General features: G+C 41.5%; 2 protein-coding genes and 1 long non-coding RNA gene across 5 annotated transcripts in view; all 3 read right to left on the reverse strand.

Moving 5' to 3' along the window:
• On the reverse strand, positions 1-18,097 carry LOC100705186 (uncharacterized). Of its 2 annotated transcripts, none has more exons than XM_025897243.1 (2): positions 17,336-18,097; positions 1-620 (listed from the first exon to the last, which is right to left on the reverse strand). In XM_025897243.1, the coding sequence occupies exons 1-2, from the start codon at positions 17,722-17,724 to the stop codon at positions 221-223; spliced, it is 789 nt and encodes a 262-aa protein (XP_025753028.1). In that variant the 5' UTR covers positions 17,725-18,097; the 3' UTR covers positions 1-220. The 2 variants fall into 2 exon arrangements, with proteins under 2 accessions (XP_025753028.1, XP_013119813.1); XM_013264359.2 differs by lacking the exon at positions 17,336-18,097 and adding an exon at positions 7,089-7,229 and having other exon boundaries at positions 1-877.
• Positions 8,786-10,681, reverse strand: LOC112841917 (uncharacterized). Its single transcript, XR_003213392.1, has 2 exons — positions 9,838-10,681; positions 8,786-9,676 (listed from the first exon to the last, which is right to left on the reverse strand). It is a non-coding gene; the product is annotated as an uncharacterized LOC112841917 (long non-coding RNA).
• The window catches only part of LOC102077403 (CD48 antigen), a 19,640-nt gene continuing 12,571 nt past the window's right edge, over positions 13,126-20,194 (reverse strand). For both annotated transcript variants that reach the window (XM_025897242.1, XM_025897241.1), the window contains exon 2: positions 13,126-14,283. In XM_025897242.1, the coding sequence (XP_025753027.1) occupies positions 13,717-14,283 (567 nt within the window). In that variant the 3' untranslated portion in view covers positions 13,126-13,716. The remainder of the gene's footprint in view (positions 14,284-20,194) is intronic.

The raw sequence follows: 20,194 nt of genomic DNA on the forward strand, positions 1-20,194 counted from the left end.
TACTTACTGGTTTAAAGAGGAGAAACAGACAAATGCAAATACTGTAAAAGGCACAAGAACAGAGGAAACTACAAACATGGCAGACCATGGCCATGACAGCCTGGTGATTATCATTGCTATAGAAAATAAGCAGAAGAGTTTTATGAGCAAATAAATGTGAACTTTCAGGACAGCTGACATGCTTTAGTCTTCACCAGGAAACCAAAGGTGATAGTCAACATTAAACTGCATCATTATGACCTTTTCTGTGTTTACAGACACAGACAGAGAGCAGTTTCTGGCACAAAAAGTAGACGACGGCAACAAAGAGCGCCACGATCGCCAGAGATCTCATCACAGCACCTAAAACTATCATCCAGTGTCCACAGTCTGCAGGTTTTATTTGGAAGAGTGGGTTAAAGAGAGGTTTGCTGTCTCTCTCACTCACTCGATTCTTCATCCTGCAGGAGAAAGTTGGGACACGCTGTGTTTCCTCATCACCGATGATTTCCATGTTCGTTCCTGACTGCTTCCACTCTCCATCTCCGATCTTCCAGAAATACTCGACAGGCCCAGCATTGCTGACGTCTCCGTCACAGCTCAGTGTGCAGCTCTTTGAGGTTGAGTTACACAACAGCGGCCTCACACTCACCACAGGCTGGGGCACTGCTTCGACTGCCACTGTCTTATAAACCCGACTCTGGACCTGGTTGTTGATCTCCACTGAATACAGTCCAGTGTCCGCCGCAGTCATGTCTCTGATCTCCAACACTCCTGTGTCAGTGTTCAGAGTGGTTCGTCCTTTAAACTTGCTGTAATATGTCAGAGGAATCGAGTCTTTCACCCACTCAGCCAGCAGATACTTGTCGTATTTCCACACGATGCTGGTGATCTCTGACTATCCAGAGTTGGGACCAGGAAGCAGAGTTGCAGTCTTACACGCCTCTCTGCAGCTTCTCTCCTCCTGCTACCCCCCCAAAAACCCATCTCCATTGAGACTGTGTCAGCTCCCAAAAAGACAAAAAACAAACTAAAAACCAGCAATAAACAACTTAAACATAAAAAATCACAAAGAAAGAACAATACAGTATCCACATCTGAACCAAAGAGTAAAACAGTGAAATGTGGATTATTAAATATTAGGTCTCTCTCCTCCAAGTCTCTGTTAGTACATGACTTAATAATTGATCAACAAATCGATTTACTCTGCCTTACAGAAACCTGGTTGCAGCTGGATGAGTATGTTAGTTTAAATGAATCAACACCCCCGAGTCATTCTAACTACCAGAAACCTCGAAGCACAGGCCGAGGGGCGGTGTGGCAGCAATTTTTCACACCAGTCTATTAATTAACGAAAGACCAAGACAGACTTTTAATTCATTTGAAAGCCTGATGCTTAGCCTCGTCCACCCCAGCTGTAAAACTCAGAAACCAGTCTTACTTGTTACCATCTATCGTCCACCTGGGCCTTACACAGAGTTTCTCTCTGATTTCTCAGACTTTTTATCTGATTTAGTGCTCAGCTCAGATAAAATAATTATTGTGGGTGATTTTAACATCCATGTAGATGCTAAAAATGACAGCCTCAACATGGCATTTAATCTGTTATTAGACTCAATTGGCTTCTGTCAAAATGTAAAAGAACCCACCCACCACTTTAATCACACTCTAGATCTTGTTTTAACATATGGCATAGAAACTGAACATTTAACAGTGTTTCCTGAAAACCCTCTGCTGTCTGATCATTTCCTGATAACATTTACATTTACAATAATTGATTACACAGCAGTGGAGAGTAGACTTTATCAAAGTAGATGTCTTTCTGAAAGTGCTGTAACTAAGTTTAAGAATATAATCCACCCACTGTTATCTTCTTCAATGCCCTGTACCAACATAGAGCAGAGCAGCTATCTGAACGCTACTCCAACAGAGGTCGATTATCTTGTTAATAATTTTACCTCCTCACTACGTACGACTCTGGATACTGTAGCTCCTGTGAAAACTAAGACCTCAAATCCAAAGTCCCTGACTCCGTGGTATAATTCTCAAACACGTAGCCTAAAGCAGATAACTCGTAAGCTGGAGAGGAAATGGCGTGTCACAAATTTAGAGGATCATCATTTAGCCTGGAGAAATAGTTTGCTACTTTATAAGAAAGCCCTCCGCAAAGCCAGAACATCTTACTATTCGTCACTGATTGAAGAAAATAAGAACAACCCCAGGTTTCTCTTCAGCACTGTAGCCAGGCTGACAAACAGTCAGAGCTCTACTGAGCCAACCATCCCTTTAACGTTAACTAGTAATGACTTCATGAACTTCTTCACAAATAAAATTTTTATCATTAGAGAAAAAATTACCAATAATCATCCCACAGATGTAATATTATCTACAGCTACTTTTAGTACCATCGATGTTAAGTTAGACTCTTTTTCTCCAATTGATCTTTCTGAGTTAACTTCAATAATTAATTCCTCCAAACCATCAACGTGTTTTTTAGACCCCATTCCTACAAAACTGCTCAAAGAAGTCCTGCCATTAATTAATTCTTCGATCTTAAATATGATCAACCTCTCTCTAATAATCGGCTATGTACCACAGGCCTTCAAGCTGGCTGTAGTTAAACCTTTACTTAAAAAGCATCTCTAGACCCAGCTGTCTTAGCTAATTATAGGCCAATCTCCAACCTTCCTTTCATATCAAAAATCCTTGAAAGAGTAGTTGTCAAACAGCTAACAGATCATCTGCAGAGGAATGGCTTATTTGAAGAGTTTCAGTCAGGTTTCAGAGCTCATCACAGCACAGAAACAGCTTTAGTGACGGTTACAAATGATCTTCTTATGGCCTCTGACAGTGGACTCATCTCTGTGCTTGTCCTGCTAGACCTCAGTGCTGCGTTTGATACTGTTGACCATAATATCCTATTAGAGCGATTAGAACATGCTGTAGGTATTACAGGTACTGCACTGCAGTGGTTTGTATCATATCTATCTAATAGACTCCAATTTGTTCAAGTAAATGGAGAGTCCTCTTCAGACACTAAGGTTAAATATGGTGTTCCACAGGGTTCAGTGCTAGGACCAATTCTGTTTACATTATACATGCTTCCCTTAGGCAGCATCATTAGAAGACATAGCATAAATTTTCACTGCTATGCAGATGACACGCAGCTCTATCTATCCATGAAGCCAGGTAACACACACCAATTAGTGAAACTGCAGGAATGTCTTAAAGACATAAAGACCTGGATGGCCGCTAACTTTCTGCTTCTTAATTCAGATAAAACTGAGGTTATTGTACTCGGCCCTGAAAATCTTAGAACTATGGTATCTAAGCAGATTCTTACTCTGGATGGCATTACCTTGGCCTCCAGTAACACTGTGAGGAACCTTGGAGTCATTTTTGACCAGGACATGTCCTTCAATGCACATATTAAACAAATATGTAAGACTGCTTTCTTCCATTTGTGCAACATCTCTAAAATTAGAAATATCCTGTCTCAGAGTGATGCTGAAAAACTAGTTCATGCATTTATTACTTCCAGGCTGGACTACTGTAATTCACTATTATCAGGATGTCCTAAAAACTCCCTGAAAAGCCTTCAGTTAATCCAAAATGCTGCAGCAAGAGTCCTGACAGGGACTAGAAAGAGAGAGCATATTTCTCCTGTTTTGGCTTCCCTTCATTGGCTTCCTGTTAAATCCAGAATTGAATTCAAAATCCTGCTCCTCACATACAAGGTCTTAAATAATCAGGCCCCATCTTATCTTAATGACCTTGTAGTACCATATCACCCTATTAGAGCACTTCGCTCTCACACTGCAGGCCTACTTGTTGTTCCTAGAGTATTTAAAAGTAGAATGGGAGGCAGAGCCTTCAGTTTTCAGGCCCCTCTTCTGTGGAACCAGCTTCCAGTTTGGATTCGGGAGACAGACACTATCTCTACTTTCAAGATTAGGCTTAAAACTTTCCTTTTTGCTAAAGCATATAGTTAGGGCTGGACCAGGTGACCCTGAATCCTCCCTTAGTTATGCTGCAATAGACGTAGGCTGCCGGGGATTCCCATGATGCATTGAGTTTTTCCCTTCCAGTCACCTTTCTCACTCACTATGTGTTAATAGACCTCTCTGCATCGAATCATATCTGTTATTAATCTCTGTCTCTCTTCCACAGCATGTCTTTATCCTGTCTTCCTTCTCTCACCCCAACCGGTCGCAGCAGATGGCCGCCCCTCCCTGAGCCTGGTTCTGCCGGAGGTTTCTTCCTGTTAAAAGGGAGTTTTTCCTTCCCACTGTCGCCAAAGTGCTTGCTCATAGGGGGTCATATGATTGTTGGGCTTTTCTCTGTATTTATTATTGTGCTATCTACTGTACAATATAAAGCGCCTTGAGGCGACTTTTGTTGTGATTTGGCGCTATATAAATAAAATTGAATTGAATTGAATTGCAGAGACCTGCTGAGGTCTGAGCTGAAGTGTGCCGCCAACCTTGAAGTACTTCACAGCCTGATCCTGAGAGAAGCTGGTTGCAGCCAAGAGCAGCACAGCCAGGAGCCAGAAACCAGCCGATGTCTCCATGTTCACAGATCAGTGCAGAAGTGAGTCTCTGCAGCAGTCTTTAAGCTTCCTTTTCTCTAATCTTTGTGGTTTTCTTTTGAGGGAAGCATGATCATGAAAACAGTTGTGACAAGGAAGTCAGCCCAGTGCATAACACACATGAGGACATGAATATAGTGTCTGTGATTATATGAAGAAGTAGGCTGAGTAAGCTGACTGCCCCGCTGTAAATGCTGGGTTCCTGTCTGGTGCCAATCCTGAATACACAAAGCAGATTAAGTTCTACTGGTTGTAAAAGTGGATAGAAAAGGTAATTTGGTGTTTGTTGCATGTTCCTTTACATCAGTATGTTTGTGGTGGGGTGTGACTTTTGGCTCTTTGGTACTACAGTGTTTTCAGACTCCAGGAAATCCCAACCCTGAGGGCTGTTCAAACAAACACAGCAGGAGTTATTAGATCTGCTGTGTTAGCTGAGAGTACGCGTGGTTTGTTCTGTTTCAGCGTTTTAGGATCAGTGGTATGTTCAGAGAAGTGGCACAGAGCCGGCTCATCTGTCATAAGATTGACCACGGTGGTGCAGGTGGAGGTGGAGGGAGACGTGGTGGCTGGGCTCCTGGTTGTGACAGGAAGCTTTGGCTGATGTGGTGTCGGTCACACAATGTTGGTCGAGTTGTGTTCAGATAACAACTTCCAGATTAGATCCAGAGATGTTTGGCACGAAGCAATGTTCACGGTTTCAGAATAAGCTGTCAGTAACCTTGAAGACCTGCTGGAGTTAACCAGGTATTTGAACAAAAGTCTAATAAAATATTTAGATTTTTGTCCTTGGAGCAGAAGGCAGGCCACATACACAGACAGATGCTGGTGGTCTAAAATGTACTTAAGACACACATTATACGTCCAGCTGCTTATCCTTTTCAGGTTCGCGGGGAAAAGAAAGACCCCGGCCTGATGGAGGAATTGAATTCAGGACCTTCTAGCTGTGAGGCAACAGTGCTAACCACCTATACATGTATAACCACTGGTTAATTACATTATCACATGGCTGCAGGGACCCCACAGCACAAGCATACTCCCAGTTTATTATATTGTGTTGTACATTGTTATATAAAGTGATTTTCTTATTAGTAAAAGAAAAACAGCAAGAAGTCACAAGCAAAGTGAGAACAAACCACGGCGCATGTTTAAAGAAGGAAGGTTTATTCATGAAAATGAGTTATTATTAAAATAGACATCATTTTATTATTTATTATTATTAATTATTATTATTAAAATAGACATCATTTTATTATTTATTATTATTAATTATTATTATTAAAATAGACATCATTTTTTCACACACATGCTCAAAGCACCACATCAGCCCGATCTCACACAGAACTGTCATGATGTTAAACAGAAGCTGTCACTTCAGCTCTGTGGGAAATCACAATGAAGCAGTTCATTATGTTGTAGATTCAAGCTGCGCTTCATATATTTGACCAGCAGATGTCACCAAAGAGCGCTGAGCTGAAAAACTTCGAGTAATGAACCGTTTTTCAATACAAGCTTCAATGCTTCAGAAAGGAAATAGTTGTAGATAAAAAAAAATTTGCCAGTGATGCTCTTTGAACCTGTATGTGTGATCTGAGCCCACACAGATACAACTCTAAAGTGGAGCTGTTCTCTCTGTGGACACTGCTGCTGCAGGAGAGGACACTGTGCATAACAGCAGACTCCTCGATGAACCAAACCAAGCTGTTACAACAGAAACCCAGGCTTATAAAAACAGCCACAGCAAACAGTCTGCACACACATGACAGACCAAACTGAGCTTTATCTGATGATTATTACAACAGAATTATTGAACGTCAGCTTTAAAAGGCAAAATATTATCAACACACTTTTATCTACACCAGGAAATTAAGGCAGTGGTTCAGCTTCAGCTGTGTGTGTTTCTGCATTTACAAAGAGTCTTTCGTTTTGTCCACAAACACACAGCCGCCCAACACGGAGCCAGAACTGCCAGGGATCTCATCACAGCATCTAAAAGTGTGACACAGAGTCCACAGTCTGGGGTTTTCTCCTGGTAGAGCGGATTATCGATGGGCTCGCTGTCGCTCTCACTCACCAGGTTCTTCATCCTGCAGGAGAAAGTTTTCACACGCTGTGTTTCTTCATTATTGAGGACCTCCATCTTCTGTCCTGACTGCTCCCACTCTCCATCATCCTTCTTCCAGAAGTACTCGAGAGGCCCAGCTTTGTTAACATCTCCCTCACACACCAGTTTACAGCTCTCTGAGGTTGAGTTACACAACAGCGTCACTTTCACCTCAGGCTGGGGCACATCTTCGATCTCCACAATCTTATAAACCTGACTCTGGACCTGGGTGTTGATCTCCACTGAATACAGTCCAGTCTCCGCTGCAGTCATGTTCCTGATCTCTAACACTCCTGTGTCAGTGTTCAGAGTGGTCCGTCCTTTAAACCTGCTGTAATATGTCAGATCAATCAAGCCTTTCACCCACTCAGCCAGCAGATTTTTATCATATTTCCACACGATGCTGGTGATCTGTGCAGAGACCGGCTGAGGGCTGAGCTGAAGTGTGCCACCAGCCTTGAAGTACCTCTGTACACTCTGGGCCTGAGAGAAGCTGGTTACAGCTAAGAGCAGCACAGCCAGGAGCCAGAAACCAGCCGACGTCTCCATGTTCACAGATCAGTGTAGAAGTGACACAAACTCTTCGAGGGGTGTTAGACTCTTTTCCTTTTCTCTACTCTTTGTGGTTTACTAAGTGAGTGCAGTGAGTGTCATAGCTGTGAAAAGGAAATCAGCCCAGTGCATAACACACATGAGAGTATGAATGTAGCCTCTGCTTTTTATGAGATATTAAACATTTCCTATTAAACATTAATCATTATGGCTAAAAAATTAGGTATTTATTTGGTTAGCTGCAGGTTTTCCAGTGTTTTAATCTTATAAATTGAACACACATGGATCATAAAGTATTCTCACCTCCTGTACTCCAGTCCTCATCCAGCACGTTTATTAGCTTTATAATTCAGTCTGGGCTGCAGCTCAGATTTCCTCCTTCTAAAGTCGACTACCAGCTCTTTTGTCTTGCTGGTATTGAGGTCTGAGCTGTCGACTGCACATCAATCCAACAGCCTCTGAACTTTTGTGTCTGATGCAAAAAAAAGTAGAGGACCACCAGGGAAACTGGCAGCGTCACCGAGGATCTCGTCACAGCAACTGAAACTGAAAGTGGACACCCTGGATTATTCTCCAGGTGTCTTTCTCACGTTCTCAGCTCTTCATTCTGCAGGAGACATTTTTAACATGCTGTATTTTCTAAGAATTGAGGATTGCCACATCTCCTCCCACTCTCCATCTCCCGTCTCCCAGAAATCCCTGACGGGTCCAGCTTCAGTGTTTCCAGGACAGTTACATGCTGACAGCATGAGTATCGCCTCAGGCTGGGATGCTTCTTATGAACAGTCTATAAACATGCTGGAATATTCCTCCATGTTCAGAAAACGCTTTCCCTCTTTTCTGTACTCCTTCAGTTTCCTTCTGTCGTCGACTTTTGGTGATCCTGTGTGAGATGTAGCCGTTCTGATACCTCCATTCACCGTGGCATCACAATTTATATAAAATATGTTTTCTAATGTCAGCAGTCATCATTTAGTCAACTTGAATTTCCACTAAATTTCTCTGGATTTCAGATTCGATCTCGATGAGTTATGAGTTGCTTTTGTCTTAGACACACATTTTCAACCTGAACCTAAAGCTAGCTTCCTATTATTAAAGGCTCAAAGACATAAGAAGTAATTACCCCAGCAGACTAATTATTATTTGTTTTAGTGGATTAAAAAAATCCCCAAAACTAAAAAACAAAAAAGAAGAAACAGAGATTAGAGGAAAATGTTCACTGAGGAATCACAGCAGGCCTGATCGTCCATTAACTCAGGGACCTGTGATCCAGCTCTCTGACAGGTTTAACTTTTGGATCCGAGTAATAAAATCTGCTCCGTCTCTTCCTCTCCTGCTGTGATTGGACAGAACATGCTTGACTGAAGTGACAGATGAGCAGAGTCTTCTGATTGGTGCAGAGATTGGGCATACTCATCACTGCTCGTTAAGCTTAATTCTGTGTATGGAGCTACAGACTTTGATTCTGTGGACGTGAACCTGGAATGAAACTATCGACGGGTGGCTTACCTTTAGAAAATAATCCATCTAACAGCAGGAGGAAAGGACACTGGAGGCAGGGACAGCGAGCAAAGGCGAGTTTTTAATACAGAATAAAAGAAAATCATGGAAATTACAGAATCCACAAGGCTGTTCAAAGAAAATATAAACAGGGACAGAGAGGAAAAAAACGACGAACAGAGGAGAAAGTCAGAGGTATAAAACCAAAAAACTGAGCAAGTCAAAATAACTGAGGATGTGACCGACACAACGGGGGAAACTTATAAAGCCAGGAAGTGAAAAACATCATCAAAGGTGCAGAAAAAACAAATTATAGAAATGAGGAGGAAGTGAAACAGCAAAGATAAATGTAAACTGAGATGATAAGAAGTTTCTAAAAGAAGAAAAGAGAACCGAACAAAAACTACAAACATGGCCGACCATGATGATTATTAGTGTGTAAATAAACAGAAGAGCTTAACAAACTTCAGGAGAGCAGACAGGCTTTAAACGTGATCAGGAAATGAAAGGTCACACTCAACTTCAAAGTGTTTCATCACTACAGACAAAACGCCACCACGGTCGCCAGAGAGCCAATCACAACGCCTAAAATCACGGGAGCTTCACTCTCTGTATCATCACTGACCGTCGTCGGTGATGATGAAGATGGAAAGGAAGGGATATGGAAGAGTGGGTTAGGGAGAGGTTTGCTGTCTCTCTCACTGGGTTCTTCATCCTGCAGGTGAAATTCGTAACACGCTGTGTTTCCTCATCACTGATGATCTCCATGTTTGTTCCTGATCTTCTCCATCTCGGATCTTCCAGAAATACTCGACAGGCCCAGCAGCGCTGACGTCTCCGTCACAGCTCAGTGTGCAGCTCTTTGAGGCTGAGCTACACACCAGCGGCCTCACACTCACCACAGGCTGAGGCACGTCTTCCATCGCCACTGTCTTATAAACCCGACTCTGGACCTGTTTCAAATATACATCAGTTTGTTTTGGAAGCAAGAAGAATGAGTTGAGCAAAGTTTGACTTATCTGACTGTTTTGTTTCGCTTAATGCGCCTTATGGTCTGAAAAATACAGTTTGCATTTATATATATATACATACACACAAAAATTCTCCTACTGACCCACGCTTTAAGGATTTAAAGTTGTTTGTAAGAGGAGAGCAAGAAGAGGTAAGAACCAGCCTTGAGGCCCTGCTGCAGGAACAGTGTAAAGATGCCACCACAAAGGAGCCACCAAAGAAAGATCCTCCTCCTCTCTTCATTGTCTTCAGACTCAAGCTCTGTGTAACGGGGCCCTGAGTTTGTACAGAGCAGAATCCACCATCAGTGAGACAGACTGCCCACTGCAGTGGTGGTCCAGTCGAACAGGGACCACCCTCAGCTGTCTGGCCTGGCCTGTAAGTATTTGATTAGTCCTGCCACTTCTGTCCCATGTGAGAGACTGTTCTCACTTACAGGTCACATAGTAACAAAAAAGAGAGCTGCCCTGAAAATGTGAACAGGCTAGTTTGTCTAAGTGACTGTCTGAACGAGATGGACAGTAAATAAGCATGGAGGTATTGTGAGTCCAGTGGGTTTGTTATTCTTTGCACTAAAATGTTCGATGATCACACTGTTTCATACGGTGGCCCTGAGAGGCCAAACAGACTGCAACTTAAGAAAACACCAGCAATAAGAAAAATGCTGCAAAAGCACACAAAACACAACAGAAATAGGAAAAAACAGATTTCCAAAAGCACAAGGGAAGTGTTTCTGGGGAGACAATAACCTGACGGACCAGTTGCAGGAACCAAAATATGCTAAGAATTGTGCTGGGAGGAGTGGAGGATCTATCGGTTTTGTGAGGAAACAAAAGATGAGAGGTAAGTGTGTTAGCCTAATTATTAGCCTAAAAATCAATCCGTCATCGTATTATATGAATCATGATAAAAACATACCCACCATGTTTTGGGTTCCTGCAACTGGTCCGTCAGCTTATTGTCTCCCTGGAGACACTTCCCTTGTGTTTTTGAAAATCTGTTTTTTCTTATTTGTGTTTTCTCTAATGACACATCACACATGAGCCAGCATTGTTCTAAGAATGCAAACTTTCCTATTGGAAGTTTCCACAGCTGCCAGAAAGGGACAGATTTCTGTCTGGTCTTAATCAGTGGTCGTTGCTCTCTCTCTCTGGAATTGCTGCACAGAGGATGTTACACCCATGATAAGCACTGAGGTTTGTGTCCTTCTCAGGAATCAGCCATCCTCAGCTTCCAGGTTAGGAAAAGTGGAGCCAGAAGATATTCAAATGCGTCTCCTCACAGCTGCTGATGAACTCTACCATAAACAATCTTTGCTAAAAACATTTGCAGGTGAATCACCACTGATTTATCACTGACATCCATTTACTCAAAAATTACTGACAAGTGGATAACTAGGATATATAGTTTATAATTTCAACAATGTCCTGTACAAAATGGAACTACATATGACAAATGTGGTGTGGTGCTTGTGGAATTTTTAGTACTCATGCTGCCAAATGTTTGATGGCTAGGTGTGCAGTTCCTGCTTTAAATGCATTCACTTTTTAGATTGAGAAATCTAATTGATAAGAGGCCAGAAATGTTTGCACTGACTTATGACACTAAATCAACAGTGTCTTGGTGCATGCTCAATCATCCAGGTAAGGAAATCTTTAAAAGCTGATTCTGTTTATCTGGACGTACCTTTTTTAGTGGGAGAAACGTTTCATCACTCATCCAAAAAAGGTACATCCAGATGAACAGAATCATCTTTTGGGGTTAAACAAACAGTGTCACTGCCCTCTGCTAAGACTGAAGATAATATAAGAAATGAGAGAACTGACAGCTGTTATTTTAATCAGCCTGTCTCAGCTGTTTTAACTCTAAGTATCACAAAGTAATGTGGTAACATCTGGACTGACGAGTTTACTGTCAGCATTTTAATCGCTAGTTTAAAGGCTGTAGGTAGCAGCCATTGCTCTAACACTGTATGAATGTAACAGGGCTCAGTGCTGGTTCTAATATTGCTTCAGCTTTATTTGTGAAGAAAACACCTAGCTAGCTCGTACAGCTGCGACGTAACATTTTCATAAGCTAAGATGACCTTAAAATATGAGGTGATGCTAGCGTTAGCCATGTTAGCACGTTACCTTCAACAGGTGGTCAGACTGAGGAAACAGGCACTCAGTCAGAGGTTCAGCTCTAAGTTTCACTGCAGGGTCCCTTCATTCTTCACATATCTGTGTCAGGAAGAGTGTAAATCCCGAGGCTTAATGGCCTTTGTAAAAGCACACATACTTCTTAGCAGAGCGAAGCTATGAGTACAAACAGCGGCGGAGTTTGGACCCGGAAAAGGGTAATGACGTCAGACTTAGAGACCAGATACCTAATATAATACCTAATAGCATCTCGTCTGACCTGACATGGTCTCCCCACATTTAGGTCCAGTCCAAAAAGGCTAGGCAGCGCCTGTACCATATCTCAGGACTTTCTATGCAGGCGCTGTGGAAAGCATCCTCACACAGAACATCTCATCCTGGTTTGGGAACAGCTGTGTTAAGGATAAAAAAAACTCTTCAGAGAGCAGCTGCTCTCCCCTTGCTACAGGACATTTTCACGAGGAGATGCTGGTCCACAGCAGCTCAGATATTGAAGGACCCGTCCCATCCCAGCAATAAACTGTTCCAACTTCTGCAATCAGACACAAGGTTCCACACTATCGGAGCAAGAACTGAGAGGCTCAAGAGGAGCTTCTATCCTCAGGCCATCCCTGTCCTAAGTCAGGACATGCCCCTCCCCCCAGCATCCATAAGTGACTGAGACAGGACTTATTCTTACCAGATTCTCATATCATGCCTGATTTTTCTGGCCTCACTACAGCACAAGACACTTTAACACCCACTCACATAATGTACATTCTCTGATTTTCAACTTAAATTTCCAGATTGTTTTATTTTATTTTATTAATGTATATAAGCCACTCACTTACTGCACATAATGTCCTCCTTGTATGTTTTCACTTACTGTATTTAATGTTCTCTTTTTGCACCGTCGAGGAGCGTTGTGTTGTACTCGTATAACTGCGCATGTGACAAATAAAGAATCTTGAGTGTTAAATGTAGCTGACTAACATGAGGAAATCTCTCTTCTAACGTGTTTATGGTCAGCGATAAAACTTTAAATTGGAAATGCTCACACAAAGTTTTTCTGCAAATCTAAGAATTTTATCCAGTAAAGTGGAAATTAAAGAAATCTGTGAAAATCAGAGTGATACGGCTCATCAGGACATTAAGATTTTACTGAACAATCATTTTAAAAACATGAAATGGTCATAATTACAGATAAATAATTACTTTCTGAACACGATCTGTATAAGAGTCGCAGGAAGAAACGACACTGGAGGCAACAATAATTATTAAAATGTGAGTTTTAAATACAAAGTTCAAAGAAATAAAAAATCATGGAAAATATTGAACCCTGAAGGCACTTCACAGAAAATATAAATAAGGACAGAGATGAAAAAACAGTCTGACACAAGAAAGTCAGACGTATAAAACCACAGACCTGAGGGGGCGAAACTAACTGGGCGCTACGAACACGAAGGACAGAAAACTGACAAAAACAGGAAATGAAAACATCAAAGCTAACAAACATGAACTTTGGTTTAAGGAGAGCAGACAGACTCTAATCTTCATCAGGAAATCAAAGGAGATACTTGAGTTTAAACTGCATCATCATCACTTTTACTGCATTTACAGACGTGGAGCATCTCTTGTTTCTGCCTCAGCAGGTGGACGACCACCACAAAGACCCCCGCAACCCCAGAGATCACAGCGCCTAAAGTCACAGGGGCTTCACGTTCTTTATCATTACTGACCGTCGTTAGTGATGGTACAGATGGAAGAATGGGTTAGGGAGAGGTTTGCTGTCTCTCTCACTCACTCGATTCTTTATTCTGCAGGAGAAAGTTTCCACACTCTTTGTTTTATTGGAGGAGATCTCAAGACCCAAGTGGACGTGGCTCCTCGGGCTTTTCCTCCTGGTACAAAGGATTTGGTAAGTGTTTGCTGTCTTTCTCACTAAACAGATTCTTTATCCTGCAGGAGAAATTTTTCACACTCTTTGTTTCATTGGAGATCTCCATGGTGTTTATTTGAGACTTTTCCCACACTCCATCCTTCTTCCAGAAGTACTCGACAGGCCCGGCTTTGCTAACGTCTCCCTCACACACCAGTTTACAGTTAGGTGAGGCTGAGCTACACGACAGCGGCCTCACTTCCACCTCAGGCTGGGGCACATCTTCGATCTCCACAGTCTGATAAACCTGACTCTGGACCTGGTTGTTGATCTCCACTGAATACAGTCCACTGTCCTCTGCAGTCATGTCCCTGATCTCCAACACTCCTGTGTCAGTGTTCAGAGTGGTTCGGCCTTTAAACTTGCTGTAATATGTCAGATCAATCAAGCCTTTCTGCCAGTCAGCCAGCAGGTTTTTATCGTATTTCCACAGGATGCTGGTGATCTCTGCAGAGACCGGCTGAGGGCTGAGCTGAAGTGTGTCACCAACCTTGAAGTACGTCTGAGAGAAGCTGGTTGCAGCTATGAGCAGCACAGCCAGGAGCCAGAAACCAGCCGATGTCTTCATGTTCACAGATCAGTGTAGAAGTGACAGCAAACCACGTTTCAGAGGTCCTACACCCTTTTCCTGTTATGTAACGGAGGAAGAGGATTTCCTTATTAACACAATGCCCACTGCACTCACTGTGGGATCTTTCAGTCTGATCATGAAAACACTTGTGCAAAGACGTCAGCCCCGTGCTGTTTCAAATACACACCAGATGTTTGTTTTTTCATTTTTATTTACACTTTAGTTCATAACCTCAGTTTTTAGACATAAAACAAAACAGGAAGTGACCTAACAGCGTAACACCAAAGACAGAGACAATGTTAGTGATCTAACAATGAGATGTAAAAAGATAATGGAGAGACGAGACTCTCAAAACAGAATTATTCCTGTAACTGAAAACTCACAGAAACAAATTATGACTGATGCACAATAGAAATAGAAGGAAAGTACTGAGCTGTCCACATTTTACAAACTGAACTGTGCTGTAGTCCACAGGAATCATCCTTTTTAGTCCATATTTATGTCTTGTATACACATTTAACACAACTTCTGACACAAAGCGTGCCTGCTGCTGTCACAGCTAAAGAGACATGAAAAGATTCACAAAACTAATAAAGGAGTGTGAAAAAGAAACAGAGACTAAAGCAGCCTAATGAATCGCTGCAGGCCGGATCATCCACTAACTCAGGTAACTGTGACCCAGCACAGAAAAACACAACTTCCACTTGCATCACATTTTTTTTTTTTTTTACTTACTTTGAGATTTAACATTACTTAATCTAGCTAGCAGGTATATGGAGTGCAAAGAGTGCCAAAATCAAAGTAAATGCATCATGAAAAAAATGAATTACAGGTCTCAATAAATAATTAAAATAGGAGTCAAATATTTAATCATATATTTAATAATAATAATATTTAATTTCATATATAAGTAATCAATTCCATAAACCTGTAATCAATTAATACAAATAGTATTTGTTATATTTAATTATTTCACTATTATTTCATGGTTCCTGTGCTACAGGTTATTAAAACTGATAGTTTATTCTGCACAGCAAATTAAGACAGATCGATCCCAGGTAATAGACTGATGCGAAGGACTCGGAGCAGCAGGAATGTATTTAGAATGAAATCATAAGTGGCAGTGACGGAGCAAAACACCCAAAACTGCAAGGAAAATTTGAAACTGTCCATTTCTGGGTCACCAAATACTCAGTTCAGTTCAATTCATTTTATTTATATATCACCAAATCACAACAACAGTTGCCTGAAGGATCTTTATATCGTAAGGTCAAAACCGTACAATGCTACAAAGGAAACAGAGAAAACACCAAGAATCATGTGTTCAGTCACGCTCAAATACACTTTTAAGGTTTGCTTAGGCGACAGTCCGGTGCTGTAATCATCAAACATCTGGTCAGTTTGTCAAGACGCAGCTCGTTTGCAAAAGTGCTCTGATGTTTTCTGAGATGTCAGGTCCCGTCAGCCTAACAACCAGCGATCAGCTGACCGGGCGATCAGCTGACCGGGCGGTCAGAGCTCATGAGACCCTCTGTGAACAGCCGGCTCCCAGCGCACTGACCCTCACCTCTCAGTGGAGGTAAACACAGCACATGATTCACTGAGGTGAAGCAGGTTTACAGCTGAAATATCTCAAATGTAGCTGACTAACATGAGGAAATCTCTCTTCTAACATGTTTATGGTCACTGATAAAACTTTAAATTGGAAATGCTCACACAAAGCAGAGTTTTTCTGTAGATCTCATTAAATATTTTTATCCAGTAAAGTCAGAAATAATTAAATCTTCTATTAAAGAGAATAAAAATTAAAAAAAATATTTAAAAAATTGCCTTTTATAGCCCGTCAGGACATTAAAGGTTTGCTGAACATTTATTTTAAAAAACATGAAATAATCATTAAATTGCTGGAAAAACATTTTTTTATTTAAAAAAAGATGAGGCTGTTGTTATCTTGGTCACTGATGTCACAGGTACATCTGTAAACCGTGTCTGATCTCTCAACATATTTTTGTCTCCATGACAGGTTACAGATGAATAATTACTTTGCAAACATGATCTGTATAACAGTCACAGGAAGAAACGACACTGGAGGCAAGAATAATTATTAAAATGTGAGTTTTAAATGCAAAGTTCAAAAAAATAAAAAATCATGGAAAATATTGAACCCTGAAGGCACTTCAAAGAAAATATAAATAAGGACAGAGATGAAAAAACAGTCTGACACAAGACAGTCAGACGTATAAAACCACAGACCTGAGGGGGCGAAACTAACTGGGCGCTACGAACACAAAGGACGGAAAACTGACAAAAACAGGAAGTGAAAACATCAAAGGTGCAGAAAAAACAAATTACCATAATCAGTAATGATGAAAGAGCAACTAATATATCAATGACAAGTGCAGACAAAGGAGATACAAAAACTCAGAACCATTTTACAAGCTAACAAACATCAACTTTGGTTTAAGGAGAGCAGACAGACTTTAATCTTCATCAGGAAATCAAAGGAGATACTCGACTTTAAACTGCATCATCATCATCATCTTTACTGCATTTACAGACGTGGAGCATCTCTCATTTCTGCCTCAACAGGTGGACGACCACCACAAAGAAGACCGCGACCATCAGAGATCACAGCGCCTAAACTCCATTTGTAACCTGGGCCTTTGTGAGCGGTTCACTCTCTGTATCGTCACTGACCGTCGTCGGTGATGATGAAGATGGAAAGGAAGGTATTTGGAAGAGTGGGTTAGGGAGAGGTTTGCTGTCTCTCTCACTCACTCGATTCTTCATCCTGCAGATGAAATTCGTAACACGCTGTGTTTCCTCATTATTGATGATTTCCATGTTCGTTCCTGACTGATTCCACTCTCCATCTCCGATCTTCCAGAAATACTCGACAGGCCCAGCATTGCTGACGTCTCCGTCACAGCTCAGTGTGCAGCTCTTTGAGGTTGAGTTACACAACAGCGGCCTCACACTCACCACAGGCTGAGGCACTGCTTCAATCCTCACAGCCTGATGAACCCGACTCTGGACCTGGTTGTTGATCTCCACTGAGTACACTCCACTGTCTGCCGCAGTCATGTCCCTGATCTCCAACACTCCTGTGTCAGTGTTCAGATTTGTTCGGCCTTTAAACGAGATGTGATCTCTCAGCTCAATCAAGTCTTTCACCCACTCAGCCAGCAGGTACTCATCACAATACCACACGATGCTGGTGATCTTTTCAGAGACCGGCTGAGGGCTGAGCTGAAGCGTGTCGCCATCCTCAAAGTACTTCTTTACAATCTGAGCCTGAGAGAAGCTGGATGCAGCTAAGAGCAGCACAGCCAGGAGCCAGAAACCCACCGATGTCTTCATGTTCACAGATCAGTGCAGGAGTGACAGCAAACCACGTGTCAGAGGTCTCAAACCCTTTTCCTCTTCCGTACAGCCTGTGGTTTCCTTCAGTGAGCACAGTGCGTCTCATCGTGACATTTTTAAAAGAGAAGGCAAATCTGTGCTGATTCACAGTTTTGCCAAAATGACCCTAAATGCAGCAAGCAGACAAAGTAAGCACAACGAAGTTTTAATTAAAGTGAATCTAAAAGATTGTGAACAAACTCCTGAACAGACAATGACAAAAGACGTAAACAAAGAGCCAAGCACAACAGGAAGTGACTAAACAGCAGAGCACAGAACCAAAGACAACGACTTAAAGATGAGATATAAGAAGACACCAGGAAGGCCAATGAAAGACATGCAAGAAGTCTAAACAGAATAATCTCTGTTAAAGAACTCCCAATAATCAGTTATGTGTGTATGATAACATATGGATACATATGAATATTACTGTTAATCTAGAATAATCATAGAAACAAATGATAACAAAACTCAGTCTACAGTCACGATGAAAAACAAACTCCAAACTCTCCAGAAGTTTATCAACAAGGTGTTTTAAAAGTAAGTTAGCCAAAAAAAAAACAAAGGACTGGAAGAACTTCATGTCTAATTAATTCATGTTTTTGCTTTAAACTCCAAATAAAGATAGAAAACATTATATATCTATGACGTGTTAGCCAAAGCTCCAGCTGTCAGATTTACACATGTACATTAGATATAACTGAGAGTCTGATCACCAGCCTGGTCGCTGTTCATTATTGTTTCAGAGCCAGAGTTCAGTTAGAGTGATTATTCTGAGCAACACCCGCTCAGCAGCTTTCCTGGAGCTGTCAGTAAAGACGGTCAGCAGAGTGCAGCCGTCAACTTTAACTCGGGTTTGATGTTTCTGGTCGAGACAAAGTTTCATCATCCAGTTCGTCGTCACTTCCTCCTCTCCTTTAGCAGCTGTCTCCATCAGTCAAAGCTTCTCTGAAGTTCACTCGTTTGCTGTACAGGTGATCAGGATACCTGTCCTCTCCTTACACTGACACTGCTTTATCATGTGGTACAACATGCTATTACACAAACGTCCAATCCATGGTGTGAAAATGATTCCAATAATGCAGAGACAGTCAGAGGGAGGGGGGCCTGAGGACAGCGCGCTCTCAGAATCACTCAAGTGAAATCTAACAGGTGATATTTAGTTTATTTCACAGTTTTATTTGTTCCAGTTTGGCTGAAACTAAAGTTGTTTCATTCGTCCAAATATAGAAAGATGAAACAGACTTACGCTGACCAACACGAGGAAATCTCTCTTATAACATGTTTGCTTTTACTGATAAAACTCGCTGAAGTCTTGGAAAGCTGCTGCATTTTCTCACTTCCATGTGAAACACTTGCTGTGACTATTAACAGTAACTCATCTATCAGTCAGACGTGGCAAAAGCACAGACATTCTGTATCTAAGTAGAAGTATAGATAATACCGTTAATAAATTCTCCAGCAAAAGTTGAAGACTGTCCTTCGCTTTAACTCTAAGCTCTCTTCTTCCTCTCCTGTCCCGTTGTTCTTATCTTTCTCCATCTCTGATTGACGTTAGCTCTCTCTCTTGTCTCTCCCTGTGAACTACAGCAGCTGGACCTTCAGCTGCGACGCGCTGTGAGACAAACGTGTTTAAAAAACGTTACTCCCTTTATGCTCGCTGCTCTTCTGTAGGGCTAGATGTTGAAGTATTGCATTCGAAACTTATGGACACCTGCAGTTGTTAAATTCCAATAATTAAAAACACCGGCCCACTTTAACCCCGACACAGTTTAGCCTCTGTTTACCTGGTGATTGATACATGAGCAGGAGCAGTGACATGAAATGGGGCTGAAACTCCCTCAAATCATGCAAACCAAAAGTAACGAGCCTGCTTTGAATATCACTGATAGCCTTCACTTCTATCACTGAAGGCTGATGTTAAATCAAATGGGAAATTCTCACACTGGGAACATCAGAGTTTTCCTGTAAATCTCATTAAGTATTTTTACCCAGTAAAGACAGAAACAATAAATGAGGCTCTTATTGCCCATCAGGACATTAAAGGTTTACTGAACAATTATTTTAAAAATAGGAAATGATCATTAAATTGCTGATATAGGATCCATCACAAAGCTGTTCTTGGTCACTGATGTCACAGGTACATCTGTAAACTGTGTCTGATCTCTCTCACCATATTTTTGTCTCCATGTCAGGTTACAGATGAATAATTGCTTTGTAAACATGATCTGTATAACAGTCGCAGGAAGAAACGACACTGGAGGAAGGAATCATTTTTAAAAGCTGAGTTTTTAATACAAAGTTCAAAGAAATAAAAAAATCATGGAAAATATTGAAAATATTGAAGCCTGAAGGCACTTCGCAGAAAATATAAATAGGGACAGAGATGAAAAATCAGTCTGACACAAGAAAGTCAGTGGTATAAAAC

This window comes from Oreochromis niloticus, linkage group LG13 (genome assembly GCF_001858045.2).
Source record: "Oreochromis niloticus isolate F11D_XX linkage group LG13, O_niloticus_UMD_NMBU, whole genome shotgun sequence".
NCBI lineage: Eukaryota > Metazoa > Chordata > Actinopteri > Cichliformes > Cichlidae > Oreochromis > Oreochromis niloticus.